The sequence below is a fragment of the Oratosquilla oratoria genome, chromosome 15 (genome assembly GCF_046742065.1).
Source record: "Oratosquilla oratoria isolate Oo_2021 chromosome 15, ASM4674206v1, whole genome shotgun sequence".
In the NCBI taxonomy this organism is placed as follows: Eukaryota; Metazoa; Arthropoda; class Malacostraca; order Stomatopoda; family Squillidae; genus Oratosquilla; species Oratosquilla oratoria.
In genome coordinates this window covers 38,937,720-38,957,763 of record NC_134791.1, presented here as the reverse complement: position 1 = coordinate 38,957,763, position 20,044 = coordinate 38,937,720, and the positions used below count along the sequence as shown (strand labels likewise).

The window sequence follows — 20,044 nt, the reverse complement described above, 5'->3', positions numbered from 1 at the left end:
CTGGTGTTGGAACAGGCTCTTGCTGCATCAGGGACATCACTGTGAGGTTTGAGACTCTAAACCCAAGGTGTTGCAACAAGGAGGCATCCTTGTAGCCACTTGTTAGCAAACAGTTGTTTGCGTAGAGACAACTTGTCTGATATAGGTGTAGAGGACAGAGGATCAGGTGCTGAGGATGTGGATGTAGATGGAAGGGAGAGAGCTGCTGTAGGGAGTACTAGTGGTGGTGGCGGAGGTGGTGATAACAAAGTTGATGCTGGGGTTCTTTCTTTCTCCCCTTGAGTTGCTAATGTAGACATTCTTATCTTCTGCAAGTGTGCCTTTTGTTTGGATAGCTTAGGCATGGCTAATATCTTCAAATATCTCTTCACTGAAAAATATATGCGAATTTCACACGGCAAATTAGTGAATGTGGCAAGCTAACGTGTACATGTCCTTTACTTTGTAAGGCTCAGGCCACTGCCAGTCGTGGTTGAGCTTCCTCACACCACATACTCACGTGCATGCCGGACGTAAGAGAAAACTTTATGAGTGCATCAAACGCAAAAAAATAGAGTAAAATATGGTCAAAACGTATGTAAACAATGGTCGTGCGCAGCATGTGGCTGCCGGGGGGAGGGAGGGTAGGCCCTTTAAACCCTTTAAAAATGGCGGTACGATAAAAACACTTTACCAGCATCTAGAGCAAGATCCCTACTATGTATTTATGCAATAAAGAATAAAAAATCGAATTTTTCTTAAATCTCTCCAAATAATTTATTGACATGTTTATCAGGTGTCAAGTTACTTGAGATGATCACTCCCAGGTTCCTTTCTGAATCGACTTTTTTGACTTCCTTGTTTCCAAATTTATATTGCCCCAATATTCTATTTTTGTTTTTTCCAAATTCCATTATGCTACATTTCTTAATGTTGAAGTTCATCTCACATCTCTGACTCCAATCCCATATTTTGTCCAGGTCTTTTTGTAGCAATCTGTAATCTTCTTCTGTGCTTACTCTCTTGAGTAATTTGGCATCGTCAGCAAAGAAGTTCATGTAACAATTCACTCCTTTGTCCATATCATTTATATATTTGGCAAACATTAAAGGAGCCAATACTGAGCCTTGCGGGACACCACTCTTCATATTTTCCCAGTTCAAATATTTGTCTCTAAGTACTACTCTCATTTTTCTCCCAATTAAGAAATCCTTCATCCATTCCAGTAGCTAACCTTGTATTCCTCCTGTGCAAAATGAAAGTATATGATTTTTTCATGTAAACATTTTAAGCTGTACTTGAGTCCAGCCAGTTGAGTATGAGTATTCAAGTAGAAAAATATTAATTTTTATTGTTCTTTACCTATCTTAATTCTTATTGTACCAACAAGTATTGGCCCTTTCTCTTTTTCTGCTTGAGGGGACAGAGAAGGGGGGTCGCCAATTTATTGAAGCGGCCGTGCTGTGGATGTGCTGTGTCTTGCGACATTGCTTCTGACCCAGGGCAGTGGACAAGATACAGGGATGACCTGTCATCCAGGAGGTGCCAAGATAAGAGGGAGAGTAGAGGGTGGAGGGGAGTGGAGTGTATTTAGGGATGGAATGGGTGGGAATGATTTTTATGCCTTTGTTTTTTGGTTACCTCCCTTGTAAGGGGGAAAAAGCCTTGGTATATGTATGTATGCATGCACAAAATATTAGCTGCTTATCAGACAAAAGATAGGATATAATTTGAGTTGTTACTAAAGATTTCACTATTTCCAGGAGCGGGATGCAAGTCATAGTGCTGAGGGTGCCAGCAAAAGTCTTGCAACAAGTTTAGAAGCAAGACTCTCCAGAGCCTTGATTGACAATACAAAACTGCGTCAACAACTCAAAGAAGAAACTCGCAAGAAAAAGGTATAGCACACTGTAATACTATATTGAATAGAAGTTGATTGAGATAGTTCTGTTCTGTTAGCTTAACCTTCCCACACTATGTAATCAGGACAAAGCTTGTAAATTATGTCACTGTTCATAAAACTATACCAGTCTGACCTCTATACATACAAAGATACATACCAAGAGCTTATCCCCCCTTACAAAGGAGGTAGCCATAGTCAAAGGCATAAATCCACTCCCAGCCATTTCATCCCCACATACTCTACTCCCATTCACTACCTCCCCCTCCTCCTTTTCTTGGCTCCTCCTGGATGACTGGTCATCCCTGCATCTTGCCCACTGCCCTGGATCAGAAACAATGCAGCAAGATACAGCACTTCCACAGCAAGGCTGCTTCATGTAATCAGTGATCTCCCCTCTCCATCCCCTCATGTAGAAAAAGAAAAGACAGAGAAATACCTTCAGGCAGCATCAAAATATCATTCACACATCCCTCCTCCCCCATCCCCCACCCACTCCCTTCCATGCATCACAGCATCAACCATACAGGTTCATTCTCCACTCACCCCTATCCTCTATCTCCACCCTTCCTTCCTCAACAGGCATTCCCCTCTTTCTCAATGCCCCTTTTACCCCATCCATCTATCTCATCCTTGATTACCCCCTCATGTTCACTCCCACAGCCTCTGCCTTCCACATCTTTTTTAATAATCTTTCTTTACCTATTCTTTCTGTGTGTCCAAACCATCCCAATACTCTTTCATCAACCCTGTTTCCCAACTCCCTTTCCACCCCCACTCTCCTTACCTCATTTCTCACTCTATCCAGCCTAGTAACCACTACTATACATCTCAGGCATTTCATCTCAAGTACATTTAAACTCTGTCTATCTTTCTCTCTTATGTTCCATGTTTCTGCCCCATACAGTGCTTTCAGCACAATCACCCCTTCATACAATCTCCTCTTAGGATCAATTCACAAATGTCTATTTCTTATTACACTTCTTAATCCACCAAGGCATTTAATTGCTTCTCTCAATTTACATTCTACCATCACCTCCACTCCTCTCTTTTCCACCACTTTCTCCCCCAAGTATCTAAAGCTATCATCTTCCTCTAGTCTCTCTCCCTTAATACTTGCTTCCAGTTTGCTGCCATTCTCCCTCTTTGTATATCTCATCACCTTACTTTTACCTACATTTATCTTCAACTTCCTTCTTTTGCACAACTTTCCAAACTCCATTACTGACTTCCTTAATCCTTCCTCTGATCCTGCTACAAGCGAAGTGTCATCAGCAAACAACAATTGACTCATCTCCCATTTTTCTTTGTTTTCATTAACCCTCTCTAATCCCTGACCCATTACCCTTGTAATTACCTCTTGCACCACCCCATCCCTGTATAAATTGAACACCCATGATGATATCACCTTTACCTCAAATCACTCACTCACTCCATTTCTAATTCTAACACAGGATCTACTAGTCTTGTAAAAACTCTTGACTGCTCTTAACAGCTTTCCTCCTATTCCATATGTCTCCAAAAGCCTTCCTGTCTACCCTGTCAAAAGCCTTTTCCAAATCCATAAAGGCCCAGAAAACATCCTTACCTTTTCTCACATACCTGCCTTACCACAAAATTCTGATCCAAGCAACCCCTGCCTTTCCTAAACTCACACTGTTCCTCACCATTTACTTCCTCTGTTCCTCTCCTAATCCTCTCAATCAAAACACTTCCATAAGCCTTCCCAACTACACTCAACACACTGATTGCTCTGAAATTACTACTCTCACACTTGTCCCCTTTTCCCTTGTAAAGCGAAACTATACAGGCACTACTACAATCCTGTGACACTCTACCCTCTTTTAGACAAACATTAACCTCTTCACTGTGGGGCACATTGCACGTCTGGCAGCATTAGCTGCCCGACGTGCGATGTTGCGTCATAATAATCGCATTATAAAAAATAAAGTCACTGCTCAATCGTTCGTTCTCTTTCACCCGTGTATACCAGTGTATACCAGTGTGGTACGGTTGAGTAACTGTTAAATATGGTGTGGGTGAGAGCACCGCTGGATACCAGTGTATACCGTTATGGTATGGTTGAGTAACCGTTAAATATGGTGTGGGTGAGAGCACCGCTGGACACCAGTGTATATCGTTATGGTATGGTTGAGTAACCGTTAAATATGGTTACGTAGGGAAGTCTTAATGTGGCGAGATAGACTCCAAAGCGGGAGTTTTTGTTGTTTATTTTAAACAAGACATTTGAGGTTAAACTACAAATCGGATGCCCCTTGGGGCTAAATACAATAAGTGCCAGGCCTTGACCTAGGGAACGATAGCTCTGACCTCCGGCCGGTAGGTTCGTGACCTACCCAGCCTCTGACAGTAGGTTCTTCACCTACTCCAGCTCTGGCCACATTACATGGATGTCATAGAATATATAGGGTTAGAAGGGTTGCTGTAAGCAAAGGCGTTAGTCTCGTTAATCTATGGATTGGGGACGGTTTAGATATATAAGGGTTAGTTGTATAATTGGTGGATATTGTTAGGTATATTATATCTATGTTAGTTTATGCGTAATACACTAGGGCAGTTATAATAAAAGGATTTATGATACGTTAGTCTGGTGACACTAGGCATCTATACTTGTTTGTCTTCAAATGTGCTGTGTTAGGGGTGCATGTCGTGGGAAACGCAAGGTAAGCAAGAGGAAGTCTTGCTCTGTTGCAAGCATGTGGATCACGTGCGTGGTGGGTGATGGTTAGTAATGGTAAAGGATACATTGCCTCCCTGACCTTTTTGAGGTACGTCCTCGTACCTTGGGTTAAGGTCGTGACAGTGGGGATGGCATACATAATTGAATACAATATAGATATGATAATTTGTAAGTTTGCTAGTGGGTGATATTGATCAACAAAATATGTTTGAATGAGTAAAAAGGGGGGATTTTTACGTATATTATCATATCTTTTTGTGTGTTTTCAGTAAGCTATGTACAAAAAATTTACACTAGTATATTCTCTTTTCAATGAGGACAATTTTCACTGTTCACCATACACTTGTTTCTCTGTTCAATGAGAATTTTTTTTATAATCTCTTTTCTATGAGATATTATTTGGAATGTACTATTTCACTACAGTCATAGCTTACTGAAGACATGACATCCTAATTTTTAGTGTTTGTTTTTGATTATTATTGTTAGTTTGTGTAGAGCTAAAATTCATATTATTATATATAACATTTTATAGACATATAAACTTATACAAGTTTGTTATTTATGAGAATGGTTATTGGCTAAAATTTACATTTATATTTATTTAAGGCAGTTAATTTATTTTATTTTATTTTATTTTGTATGGTATGGAATGTTTATTCATCCTGTTTGAATGGGTTGGGTTTTGAGTGTATTATTCCGGGGCTTCACGGTCGGAAGGAAGTGAGAAGTACTTGTACAGATATTTAAAATGGTTTTTAAAAGTAAATGATCGTGAGGACCTATCCTATCGAATCGCATGACGTCCTGCGTCCGAAGGGGGAATAATTACTGTAAATTCATATTTTAAGTGTTAGTTATGTTCATCTTGGGAATTGTCGTTGTATATTGATTTATCTTAATTTACTATGTTTCGGGTGACTGCCTGGGAGATTTCTTCGCGGTGACATTTTGATATTCTAATTCTACGTTAAAATTGAAAAATTATTTGTAAGTTAAAATTACATAGTGGATGTTTTGATTATTAGGTTTTGTCTATCGTGGTCTTTGAATTTCTATAATTGTAACTAATAGATAGTTCTACGTGAGCTAATTTACATTTAAAGAATTGTAATTAAAATGATTATTACATTTCTGTGATACGTGGGTTATGCATATACATCTATGGGTGTATGATGTACAAGAATAAATTTAAATAATAAATTTGGGGTACTTATCGCAGGTCTGCGCTGAATTCTGGAAGCACTGTTCTGCTCTGTTGGTGAATGTGACACTGTCGTGGGTTAAGTTGTTGACGTCCAGCTGACGCTGAACATCGCAGTGTCAGCAATTCTCGGTGACCCAAGGGTGGCGTTGTGTGGTTGGGGTGGGTAAGCGAGAATGCTGACCCGATGCGAAGAGCAGGTATGTTAGGCGGGTCCGGGCCTAACTGCTGTGAAGCTGTGGTCTGGGTGGAAGGGGTGGGGGTGGAGGCTGGTTAGGCGGGTGTGGGCCTAACCGCTGCAAGCCTCTGGTCTGGCCGGTCATAGCGAAGCTTCTGGTCTGGGTGGACATGGAGGGGGGGGGGTGGAGGTGGTTTCTCGTCCGGCTTCTGAATTATATATATAAAAAAAAAGGGGAATTAGTGGGAGTCTATGGTTTATACTCACGGAGATTGGTGACGGTAGTTTGGGTGGCGGACGAGGTTGTCTCTCGGATGTGTCTCGTCGGCCTGGGTTTTCGTCTTGACTGAAGTCGTGATGTCGTGTTGATCTAGGAGTTGGTGCGCTGGATCTCTACAGGTGATTAGCTTGGGTTCACTGCTTGAAGGGATAGAGGTTAGATATGCTTACCGAGGTGCTGAGCTTGCAGATTTCGCGTTGTTCTCGGGTGAATGGAAACCTGTGGTTTTGATTGAAGTTCTATCTCTTGGTTTGGAGTCTTGATGAGGTGCGGTGTAGAGTTGACCGGTTCTTCTATGTCGCTGTAGATATCTGTCTACAGAGACTATGGTAGCGTACTGCCACCAGGTGGTTCAAAATCGAATGGGTTCGATTTCACCACCGATTCTAAGATTGATGCAAGGCTGCGATCTTAGAATTCTGACTGTCGTCTCGAAGGGAGTGGTTGGTTGTGCGCCTGTGGGTAGACGTGTTGCTTGCTTGTCGAAGTGATGAGCTAGCTTTCTGATGCGGTTAATGAGAAGTAGACGATGTCTGCTTCGTAGACGATCTCGGTCGTCTGAGCTGCAGGCGCGGCTGATCTGAATAGAATCAAGTGGCTTGAAGGAAGATATGAGAAGTCGAAGATAGACGGTTTCTTCTTCGTTGCTCCTTCTGAATGTTCTGAATGGTAGGCGTGGCTTGAATGACTGAAGAATGTATTCGGCCTTCTGTGGTAGGCATGTGTGAAACCAGTGTTTCTTGGTATAAGGTAGGCTTGTATCTTCGGAGGTTGGAATAGAGTACCGCTCGCCAGTTGGATTGGTTGTGTAACCTTTGTAGTATGGCTGATGACGGCGCTTCTATTCAGGACGTGGGAGCACCGCTCGCCACCAGTGTATACCAGTGTATACCAGTGTGGTACGGTTGAGTAACCGTTAAATATGGTGTGGGTGAGAGCACCGCTGGATACCAGTGTATACCGTTATGGTATGGTTGAGTAACCGTTAAATATGGTGTGGGTGAGAGCACCGCTGGACACCAGTGTATACCGTTATGGTATGGTTGAGTAACCGTTAAATATGGTTACGTAGGGAAGTCTTAATGTGGCGAGATAGACTCCAAAGCGGGAGTTTTCGTTGTTTATTTTAAACAAGACATTTGAGGTTAAACTACAAATCGGATGCCCCTTGGGGCTAAATACAATAAGTGCCAGGCCTTGACCTAGGGCACGATAGCTCTGACCTCCGGCCGGTAGGTTCGTGACCTACCCAGCCTCTGGCAGTAGGTTCTTCACCTACTCCAGCTCTGGCCACATTACATGGATGTCATAGAATATATAGGGTTAGAAGGGTTGCTGTAAGCAAAGGCGTTAGTCTCGTTAATCTATGGATTGGGGACGGTTTAGATATATAAGGGTTAGTTGTATAATTGGTGGATATTGTTAGGTATATTATATCTATGTTAGTTTATGCGTAATACACTAGGGCAGTTATAATAAAAGGATTTATGATACGTTAGTCTGGTGACACTAGGCATCTATACTTGTTTGTCTTCAAATGTGCTGTGTTAGGGGTGCATGTCGTGGGAAACGCAAGGTAAGCAAGAGGAAGTCTCGCTCTGTTGCAAGCATGTGGATCACGTGCGTGGTGGGTGATGGTTAGTAATGGTAAAGGATACAACCCGTGTATTTTGATAACCATAGAAAACTGATGAAGCCAGTTTAGAGAGAATGAAAATTATGTAGGTACGACTACAATAAATATAATCAAGATGGCGACGTCGGCAACATCGAGTACCCACTTGCTCCTCATGCCGCCTACGTAGGTGTCACCGTATGGAAGTGGTTAAACAACTTCACCCGCCAGTCCACCATCAGTGTACCTCTCTTTCTTTGACACTCTGCATGACACCTATCTATCCCTGCCTTATCTGCTCTCATCATTTTAATAAGTGTTTTCACCTTATCCCTCCTTATTTTTCCTCCATATTCCTCCATCACTGTCATTTTCTTCTTGCTTCCCACTGCAACTACTTTTCCCTCCCTAACCTCCTTCACATTTAGCAACTCCTTAAAATACTTTGCCCATCATCTTCTTACTGCTATCTCTTCCATTATCATCTATCCATCTACACCTTTTACCTTTTCTTCTCTACTTGATTTGCCTCCCCTTCCTCTTTTAATTTCCTTCAAAAAATCTTTTTATTATTTTAGAATTTTCTATCACACTACCCCATTTTACATCTGCTCTCCTTTTTGCCTCATTTATTTTATGTTACTAGGCTGGATAGAGTGAGAAAAAAGGAGGTAAGGAGGAGAACAGGGGTGGAAAGGGAGTTGGGAGATAGGGCTGATGAAAGAGTATTGGAATGGTTTGGACACATGGAAAGAATGAACGATGAAAGGGGTGTGGAAGGCGGAGGTGGAAGGAGTGAACATGATGGGACAACCAAGGATGAGATGGATGGATGGGGTAAAAGGGGCATTGGGAAAGTGGGGAATGTGTTGAGGAAGGATGGGAGAAGACAGAAGATAGGGGTGAATGGAGAATGGTCATGTATGGATGATGCTGTGATGCATGAAAGGGAGTGGGTGGGATGGGGGTGTGAGGGAGTATGTGTGAAAAATAAATTGATCCAGCCAGAAGGGATTTCTGCATGAGGAGATGCAGAGGGGGGGGGGGGTCGCCAGTTTAATGGAGCGGCCTTGCTGTGGATGTGCTCTGTCTTGTGACACTGCTTCTGACCCAGGTCAGTGGGCAAGATGCAGGGATTACCCATCATCCAGGAGGAGCCAAGATAAGAGGGAGGGAAGGGGGTGCATGGAAGTGGAGTATATGTGGATGGAATGGGTGGGAGTGGATTTTATGCTTTTGTTTTTTGGCTGCCTCCCTTGTAAGGGGAAAAAGCCTTTGGTATATGTATGTATGTATCTTATGTTTTACTTCTCTTGTCTTTTCTCTGTACCTCTTATTTGATTCTCTCGTCCTAGTTTGTAACCAATCTGTGAATGCTTGTTTCTTCTCTTCTACAACCTTTTTTGCTTCATCCTGCATCTCACAACCTTTCCTTCTATTTCCTCCCATCCTCCTTGTTCCACGCACCATCTTTGCACATCTTGTGACTCCCTCCTTGAAACATCCCCATTCCTCCTCCACTCCCAATTCTGTTCTATCCTTCACTCCCTCCCACTCTTCTCTCAGCTTCTTCTTGTACTCCTCTTTTTCTTTCTCATTTAAGCAGCTTACTCAAAGCACCTCCCTACCTTTCTCCATCTATCCTCCATTCTCAACTTACCTTCCACCAAAAAAATGATATGGTATTCCCCCACTCTTTCCCCTAAGAATATTTACATCTAAAACTCTTCCTACTCTTCTCCTGGTTACCACTATATAGTCCATTAAAGCCCTATCTACCACCCTTCCATCTACTACCCTCTCCCATGTGTGTTTGTGCTTGATTTTCTTCCAAAAGACTGTGTTTGCTATGATCAACTCTCTCAACATATCTTCACCATCAACTCTCCACTATGAGCTTTTCCTGGCACTCCACATTTCCGAACCACTCTGTTGGTTTGTCTCCTATTCTAGTATTGAGATCTTCCAAAACCAGTACAATGACAGATCTCCCTAAACCCTCTACATCCAAAACTCTTCCTACTCTTCTCCTGGTTACCACTCTATAGTCCATTAAAGCCCTATCTACCACCCTTCCATCCACTACCCTCTCCCATGTGTGTTTGTGCTTGATTTTCTTCCAAAAGACTGTGTTTGCTATGATCAACTCTCTCAACATATCTTCATCAACTCTCCACTATGAGCTTTTCCTGGCACTCCACATTTCTGAACCACTCTGTTGGTTTGTCTCCTATTCTAGTATTGAGATCTTCCAAAACCAGTACAATGACAAATCTCCCTAAACCCTCTATGCACTCGTTTAAGTCTATCCAAAAAGCCTCCCTTTCCTCCATATGCACTTACAAAGACCCACATCTCCCTTTCCAGTTTCAATTTCACCCACATTAACCTTGAAATAACCTCCTTCCACTCCACCACACGCTTGCCTATCTCTTCACTTACTAGTATAGCCATTGTCACATATATTCCCATATATGTAAGGTTGGAATAGATTTATTACTTTGGATAATGGCACCACTTGCAATTACGTGGGTGTCCGATTACAGAGAACAGGTACAAAGGACGCGTGGGAAAGAGACCCATACAATTAAGTGTTTGTTCTTCGTTTTGTGTAACGCTCAGCCTAGAGCGGCGTAGAACGTTTCATTTAACTTGACCAATCAGGTTCACTCTCCATAGACGCAATTCCTATGGACCAATCAGAGGATTTTTTGTAGAAGGAACCAGGGCACCTTGGGCACATCAGAGAGTCAGTCTGAAATACGAAGTGCCATGTAGAGGTTGTCGCCTTAGAAGGATTGTCGGCTGATGTAAGTCCTCTGTACTCCCCCTGTATTAGTCATAAGATAATTAACTTAGCTAGAATTTAATTTAGATGTTGTGTAAAGTCTACGGCAGTGATACGGGATGCCTAGACAGTGTTTTTCGATGGTAATTAATTTTCTTTCACCCCCGTTAAAAATTTTTCGAGCGGGAATCTTCTGATTTGAAACTTATTTATTCATTTCCATGTTCAATGATTGTAATCACTCACCTATTAACTTTAATGAATAGTGTTAAATGTTACCTGTGCATTTCATTTTTCTTGATTTTCATGATAGTGCAAAATCAAATGGCGACTGTCGAGTGAGCTATCCCAAAGACATGGGGTCTTGGGAGTTCATTCATTTATTCACTCTATGTGTTACGAGTCAGAAACCCTTGTAATTTTTCTTTGAGTTATCCCAAAGACATGGGGTCTTGGGAACTCATTCATTCACTCTAAATGTGTTAAAAGTCAGATGTGTGAGCGAGATTCGTAACACCATCCCTTCTCTCCCTCATCCTCTCTTCACTCCAGACACCCTCCCAACTACACTCCCACTTGGGGATCGGTGCCACCTGCGTAGAGCCGGTGGCCAGGGGTGGTTGCTGCCGTTTGGACCCCAACTCTTGGGGTTGGGGGGTGGTCCCACGACATAGACGCTGCAGCTCCAGGACAAATACAACACCTACAGACCATTTACACCATGAAACAAAAGTCCTCAAAGTCAAGGACCACCTCGACATGAGAGGCACACAAACACTTGCCGCAGCCACCACAAACACATTACACCCGCTACACTACATAGCAGAACACCCACACACACCAAGAAACATTAAAACAACACCCAAAGACCTTTATCACACACAGATACTCTCTTCTCTTCCTCCACAACCACCAAATACCAGCCTCCGGAAACATATTCATAATCATATCACTCACCGCTCCATTAACACACTGAAAGACAACACACTGCTGCATGCCAGACCCCCTGATATCCACCCTTCTGAATCCTCTCTCCCACGAAAGGACAGAGTCCACTTGGCCAGACTGCGGTGCGGTCACCACCCAGCACTTCTAAGCTACCAGAAGAGGCTGGATGACCGCATTGTGAACAGCTGCCCAGGATGTAACACTTCACCCCATACCATACAACACATAATGGAAGACTGCATTATACACAATCATGCACGCAAACAACACAACATACGCTCTATAAAGGATTTGTGGGAAAACCCAGTTTCGGCTATGGCATTCCTTGGGGAGACGGGACTGCTCGGACAGACAGTCTAGGGAACGACAACAACAACAACAACAACAACTACACTCCCAAACTCAAACTCACCCCTCCCTTTCAACTTAGTTTTACTCAATGCCAACACAAATATACTGCCTATCTCTTCACTTTTAATCTCATCTGTATCACATCCAAGCACATTAATAGACCCAAACCTTAGGGTTCTGGTTGGAAGACTTCTCCCAGACCTTATGCCTTTAATTTTTTTAGGAATGCCCCCTTTGGGGCTACAGAGAGTAGGATGCCTAGTCCTATCCCTGTCCCATATTTGTTGCCATTTATGACTCAAGTGGGAACACTTGGTGGCAGTATTCTTTCTCCCCTACCACAGATTTTGTCAAAAAAGGGAATGGGCAGGGGGGTGGGGGGTGGGGTAGTATGTGTGAGTAAATTTTGACGCAGCCCGAAGGGATTTTCTCCCCGTCCTCTCCTTATATGCAAGGGGGGACGGAGAGGGGGGGTCGCCGATTAAATGAAGCGGCCTTGCTGTGGATGTGCTGTGTCTTGCGACACTGCTTCTGACCCAGGGCGGTGGGCAGGGTGCAGGGATGACCCGTCATCCAGGAGGTGCTCAGATGAGAGGGAGGGTGGGAGGGGTGTGGAGTGTATGTAGGGATGAAATGGGTGGGAGTGTTTTTATGCCTTTCTCTTTTTGGCTACCTCCCTTGTAAGGGGGAAAAAGCCTTGGTATATGTATGTATGTATATTCAGAGAAATGGTACAGGATAGCACTAAGAGTGTGTAGAGTTGTTATTTATCTCTACATTAAGTAAACAATTACTTGTGGAGAGGCAAACTCGGAGCAGTCTCTTTGCTTTAATGTTCCAGACTTCTCTCTGCTCTACAAGTACAAGGCAACCTCCAGAGTAATCTTGGGGGGGGGGTTGCCAGATTAAATATATACACAACTGTACAAGTAGGCTGTTGCCATATATAAAGAAATATAAGTTAGGTGCATGTGTTTCCCCAAATGCTAGTGGCTTCTTTTAATCTTGTTGTCCATCTTCCCAAATTTGTGAGCTCTCAATTGTAAAAACAGACCTGAAATGTCTGATCATAACTTCTGCCATTTCTGTGTTGTCCATGTATTCTTTATCTCCACGCAGTTTTACAATATCGTGTTTATCCTTTAGTTTATCATTTACATATCTGTAAAATAGTTAGGTTGATCCTTACATTTGTCAATAATATCTTTTTCATAATTTCTTTTTTCTTTCCTGCGTATATTTACATATTTGTTCTTAAATTTTATATATGTTTGCCATTTGGATGTCTTTTTGTCTCTTTTCCATCTTTTCCAGGCTTTGTCTCCTCTGTCTTTAGCCTCACTGCACCTGTTGTTATACCAACACTTTATATAAATCTCTTTTTGCTTCTTTGGTACATATTTATCAATTGTTTCTTTGTACTTTTCTTTGAATATGTTCCATTTGTCTTCCATCTTTGTTTCCTCTTTGGAGAATTTATTCTAGTTTGTATTTTGGATTTTTTTTCTTAGTTTTACAAAATCTGTTTTGTTGTACATTAATCTTCCTTCTCTTATGTTTATCATTCCTTCCAACAATGTTATGTTCTTTTGATTCAAACTCTATTAGTATATGGTCACTCTTTTTAATTGGTGTTTTATTTTGGAAAGGGAGTTGGTATATGGTCACTCTTTTCAATTGGTGTTTTATTTTGGAAAGGGAGTTGGGAGATAGGGTTGATGAAAAAGTATTAGGATGGTTTGGACACATGTAAAGAATGAGCGAAGAAAGACTAGTAAAGGAGGTATGGAAGGCAGATGTGGAGGGAGTGAACATGAGGGGACATCCTAGGATGAGGTGGATGGATGGGGTGAAGGGGGCTTTGGGGAAGAGGGGAATGTCTGTTGAGGAAGGACAGAAGACAGGGGTGAATGGAGAATGGTTGTCTATGGATGATGTTGTGATGCATGAAGTGGAATGGGTGGGGGGGATGGGGGGTGAGGTATGTGTGAGCAAAATTTGACGCAGCCCGAAGGGATTTCTCCCCGTCTTCTCCTTTTATGCATGGGGGGACAGAGAGGGGGGGTATGGTATTTGATGGTCATATCCAGTAGAATGTTGCTCTAAAGTTCTTCTCCCCCTTTTAGTATCATTTCTTCCCAGACTATATCCTTTGCATTAAAATCACCCATACATACATACATACATACATACAAAGGATTACAAAGGCGGAGCATACCGACAGGAGACCTTTTGATCCATATCTAGGTCGGATGCGGAAAAAAAAACATATTAGTAATAAAATAATAAATAAAAACTATAATAATGTAAATAACAAATAAAATACATAAATAAATGCATAGGTATAGTTAAATAATAAACAAACAGGTAAATAGTAAATAATAATAAATTGACATATAACTAATAATAAATGAAAATCAGACAGACAAAAGATAACAAAACAAAAACAAATAATATAAGATAAATTATAATCATTACAGCATCTTACTTAGATATTTATCTAAATGATTCTTAAAGCTTCGAACTGAACTACATTGCACTACCTGTGCAGGAAGTTTATTCCATTCATTAACTACACGGTTGGCAAAGTTGTTTCTACCCACTTCCAAATTGAATCTATTTCCGGACAGTTTGAGACCATTGTTTCTTGTCTGATTCTCATTCAATATGAAAATTTTGTCACTTTTGATGTTGTCAATTCCCTTTAAAATCTTAAAGACCTGTATCAAGTCACCTCTGAGTCTACGCTCTTTTAGGGAAAACAGATTCATATGTTTTAGTCGATTTTCGTATGATTTAGTTTTGATATTTGGAATCAGTTTTGTGGCTCGCCATTGTACTTTTTCCAGTCTGTCAATGTCTTTAATGAGATTCGGTGACCATACGGAAACAGCATATTCCAAATGTGGACGAACTAACGATTTATATAGCTTGTTAATGAGTGATGGACTTTTGAAATCAAAAGATTGCACAATCAGTCCCAGAATCTTATTTGCTTTCTCAGAGGCTGAAATACACTGCTTGGATGATTTGAGGTCGTTACTGATAATTACGCCGAGATCTTTTTCACTATCCACTTTTGTTAACGAATTTCCAAATAACTTGTAATCGTACTTACTGTTATTTTTACCTATGTGCATTACCTTGCATTTACTTGTGTTAAATTTCATTAGCCACTTTTCAGACCATTGCTGTAATTTATCTAAATCTTCTTGAATATCTAATTGGTTTGAGTGATCATTTGCCACTCCGCACAGTTTTGTATCATCAGCGAATTTGGAAACAGTAGATTTTAGTCCATGGTCTATATCATTTATATATACTATGCTAAGATAAGAGGGAGGGTGGAGGGGTGTGGAGTGTATTCAGGGATGGAATGGGTGGAAATGATTTTATGCCTTTTTCTTTTTGGCTACCTCCCTTGTAAGGGGGAAAAAGCCTTGGTATATGTATGTATGTATGTATGAATAGAAGTGGCCCAAGAACGGAACCCTGAGGAACTCCACTTGTAACATTTTTCCATCTAGAAGTTTTTCCATTTAAAACAACTCTCTGTTTTCGACCATTCAACCAATTACTAGTCCAACTTAATAGGGTACCATTTATTCCGTGTAAAGCTAATTTAGTAAGTAGTCTTTCGTGTGGGACAGTATCAAAAGCTTTTGCAAAGTCTAGATATATTAAATCTATATTGTTTCTTTTGTCATAATTCGAGATAACTGTGTTGTAGAATATACCAAGGCTTTTTCCCCCTTACAAGGGAGGTAGCCAAAAAGGAAAAGGCATAAAATCATTCCCACCCATTCCATCCCTGAATACACTCCACACTCCCAAATGTCCATTCCTCATTACACCCTCCAATCCACCAAGGCACCCACTCGCCCCTCCTAATCCACACCCCACCTCCACCCCCACTCCACCCCCTCCTGCCACATTTGTACCCAAGTATCCAAAACCACCCACTTCCTCCAGTCGCTCTCCCCCAATGCCCTCCTCCGGCCTACCGCCACCTTCACCCTTTGTACATCTCATCACCTTACTTTTACCCACATTTATCTTCAGCTCTCCCCTATCACACACACTCCCAAACTCTGTGCCCAACCTCCTCAATCCCTCCTCCGATCCTGCCACAAGCGCAGTGTCGTCCGCAAACAACAGCTGGCCCACCTCCCACCCATAATTACTACATTACCACCCTCTTTCAGTAACTCATTTAGCACATTCATTGTCTTCCAGTAATTTAGGATGATCACTATCAGACCAAGCCTGTGTTTTTGGTGGCACATACACTGCTACAAATTTTCTGCTTTTCATATTTTTGGTTACAATTTTAATCATAATTAATTCCACATCATCTTTGCCTTCATTTATCTTTGTCACATTTAAATCCTTTTTTTTTATCTTTGTCACATTTAATTTTTTTTTTTTTTTTTTTTTTTTAAGAGGTCCTTTCAGTTTTGTCTCCACAATTCCCAATTCCCATAATGTCAGGTTTCTCAAATTCTAGATAGTTGTTTAGTTCATTAATTCCAGAGATCATACCATCAATATTTGTGTGTGCCACTTTTAGTTTTGTATTTTCTTCTCTTTTTTGGTTTCCATTATTCTGAGGTACCATTTTAGTACCCTGTGGTGGGGGAAAAGAATGCTGCCACCAAGTATTCCCACTTGGATCGTAAGAGGCGAGAAAAATGGGACAGGGATTGGGACCAGGCATCCTTCTCCCTGTAGCCCCACAGGGGACATTCCTAAAAAAAGTAAAGGCATAAAAGGGTCTAGGAGTTTTCCAACCAGCACCCTAAGGTTTGGGTCTTTTAATGTGCGTGGATGTGGTACAAATGAGAGTAAAAGGGAAGAGATAGGTAGTATATTTGTGAGAAGAAAGATGGATGTGTTGGCTTTGACTGGAGGAAGTAGATAGTTTTAGATACTTAGGTGCGAATGTGAAAGGGTGGAGTGGAGGTGGAGGTAGAATGTAGATTGAGAGAAGCGAGTAAATGCCTTGGTGGATTAAAAAGTGTAATGAGAAATAGACATTTGGGAATGGATGCTAAGAGGAGACTATATGAAGGAGTGATTGTGCCAACAGCGCTGTATGGGTCAGAAACATGGAACATAAGAGAGGAAGAGAGAAGGAGTTTGAATGTGTTTGAGATGAGGTGTCTGAGAAGTATGATAGGGGTTACTAGGCTTGAGGGGACGGAGAGGGGGGGGGGGTCGCCGAATTTATGAAGCGGCCTTGCTGTGGATGTGCTGTGTCTTGCGACACTGCCTCTGACCCAGGGCAGTGGACAGGATATAGGGATGACCCATCATCCAGGAGGTGCCAAGATAAGAGGGAGGGGAGTGGAATATATAGGAAATGGAATGGGTGGGAGTGGTTTCTATGCCTTTTTCTTTTTGGCTACCCCCCATGTAGGGGGAAAAAGCCTTTGGTATATGTGTGTATGTATGTACTAGGCTTGATAGAGTGAGAAATAAGGAGGTGAGGAGGAGAACAGGGGTGGTAAGGGTGTTGGGAGATAGGGTGGATGAAAGAGTATTGGGATGGTTGGTACACATGGAAAGAATGAGTGAAGAAATACTAGTAAAAGAGGTATGGAAGGCAGATGTGGAGGGAGTGAACTTGAGGGGGCGACATAGGATGAGATGAATGGATGGGGTGAAAGGGGCTTTGGGGAAGAGGGGAATGTCTGTTGAGGAAGGACGGGAGAGGACAGAAGACGGGTGAATGGAAAGTGGTTGTATATAGATGATGCATGAGGTGGAATGGGTGGGGAGATGGGGGGTGAGGTAGTACATACATACATACATATACCAAGGCTTTTTCCCCCTTCCAAGGGAGGTAGCCACAAAGGGAAAGGCATAAAAACACTCCCACCCATTTCATCCCTAAATACACTCCACACCCCTCCCACCCTTCCTCTCCGTTATGCTGTCCCCCAACCCCTTGTTGCTGTCCTGTACCATTTCTCTGAGTATTCTCTTTCTGATTGGGGGAATTCCCTGTGGTGGGGGAAAAGAATACTGCCACCAAGTTTTCCCACTTGGATCGTAAGAGGCGAGAAGAAAGGGACGGGGAGAGGGACTAGGCATCCTTCTCCCTGTAGCCCCACGGGGCACACATCCTAAAGACAAAAGTAAAGGGTGAGGTAGTATGTGTGAAAAAAATTTGACGCAGCCTGAAGGGATTTCTCCCCGTCTTCTCCTTTTCTGCATGAGGGGATGGAGAGGGGGGTCGCCAATTTAATCTGGAAATGAATGCAAAGAGATTATATAAAGGGGTGATTGTGCTGACAACACTGTATGAGGCGATACTTGGAATATGAGCGAGGCAGAAAGGAGAAACTTAAATATGTTCGAGATGAAAGGTCTGAGAAGTATGATAGAGGTTGCAGTGTTGGGTAGAGTGAAAATTTACGAAGTCAGGAGGAGAGCAGGGGTGGAAAAAATGGCAGATAGGGCTGATGAAAGAGTATTGGGATGGTTTGGACACATGGAAAGAACGAAGAAAGCTTAGCAAAAGAGTTGTGGAAGGCAGAAGTGGATGGAGTGAACTTGAGGGTATAACCGAGGATGAGATGGATGGATGGGGTGAAAGGGGCTTTGAGCAAGAGTGTAATGACTGATGAACAAGGAAGGGAGAAGGCAGGAGATAGGGGTGAGTGGAGAATGGCTGTGTATGGATGATACTTCGATGTAGCCCAAAGAGATTTCTCTCTGTTTTCTCTATTTTCCACATGAGGAAACTGAGAGAGGGAGTTCACCAATTACATGAAGCAGCCTTGGTGTGGATGCACTGTGTCTTGCTGCATTACTTCTGACCAAGGCAGTGGGTGGGAGACAAGGATGGCCCTTCATGAGGAGCTAAGATGAGTGGGAACCAAGGGTGGTGGATGGGAGTGGAATGGGTGGGAGTGGATGTATGCCTCTTGTATAAGGGGGAAAAGGCCTTTGTAAATAGATATAAATAGATAGCTTAACAATGCATGTACTGAAGAAATTAGAGGTCTGTTGCACACCAAACCTGATGACACACACTAGACTTGCCACATTTCCTTAGTATGATGCCATTGGTCCTTGAGGTAGTACAAACATTGTTTAATTGAAATTGGGCCTATCTTTAACATTCTTACCCTACATACATATTCAACAAAACTTGAAGCTCATTAAAAACTATTGCTTTTGTGGAAAATCACCAACTACATAACTAAAGAAAGAGTTTATAAGTAAAGAAAGTGTCATGAAGTAGGGCTTCAAATGTCAGGTGAAACCCCATCACTTTATATTCAGAGCACCTACTTTTTTATTTATTTATATTTTTCAATGCCTGCCCAAATTGAGGTGTGTTTATAAGACTTCAAATACAGTAAGTGTGGTTGTGAGAAGAAGAATGAATGTGTTAGCATTGATTGAAATGAAACTGCAAAGGAAGGGTGAGTTGGAGTTTGGGAGTGGAGTGAGTAGGATGTCTAGAGTGGAAAGGAATGGCACTTGGTAAATGATGAGATAGGTCAGTGTATGGTGGACTGGAGAGAAGCATCTTCGAGGATAATGTGGGCATGTAATGCTCTGGTGTGCATTTATTTTGAATGAAAGGAATTATTAAATTTGATCAAATTTCTATTTATTCATTTATATCTTTTTTCAATGAGTAAACCAAGTAAGTATAATTATAACTGAATACAGGAGTTTAGAATGGAGTCCAACATTATATTGCAATATTTAAACATACATATACCAAGGGCTTTTCCCCCCTTACAAGGGAGGTAGCCAAAGTTAAAAGCATAAATCCACTCCCACACCTTTCATCCCCACATACTCCACTCCCATTCACCACCCCTCCCTCTCTCTTTTCTTGGCTCCTCCTGGATGATGGGTCATCCCTGCATCACGCTCATATCAGGCATTTCTACATATACCAACTGCTTTTTCCCCCTTACAAAGGAGGTAACCAAAAAACAAAGGCATAAAGACCACTCCCACCCATTCCATCCCCAATATACTCCACTCCCATCCACCCTCTTCCCTCCCTCTTATCTTGGCACCTCCTGGATGACGGGTCATCCCTGCATCTTGCTCACTGCCCTGGGTCAGAAGCAG

At 42.1% G+C, this 20,044-nt stretch overlaps 1 protein-coding gene across 4 annotated transcripts in view; it reads left to right on the top strand.

Annotated features, from left to right (window-relative positions):
* Positions 1-20,044, top strand: part of LOC143033414 (uncharacterized) — a 109,639-nt gene that overhangs the window by 60,212 nt on the left and 29,383 nt on the right. For all 4 annotated transcript variants that reach the window (XR_012967178.1, XM_076198820.1, XM_076198818.1 and 1 more), the window contains one exon: positions 1,743-1,877. Coding sequence is in view for 3 of the 4 variants with exons in the window: in XM_076198820.1 (XP_076054935.1) it covers positions 1,743-1,877 (135 nt within the window). In the remaining variant the exon portion in view is untranslated. The remainder of the gene's footprint in view (positions 1-1,742; positions 1,878-20,044) is intronic.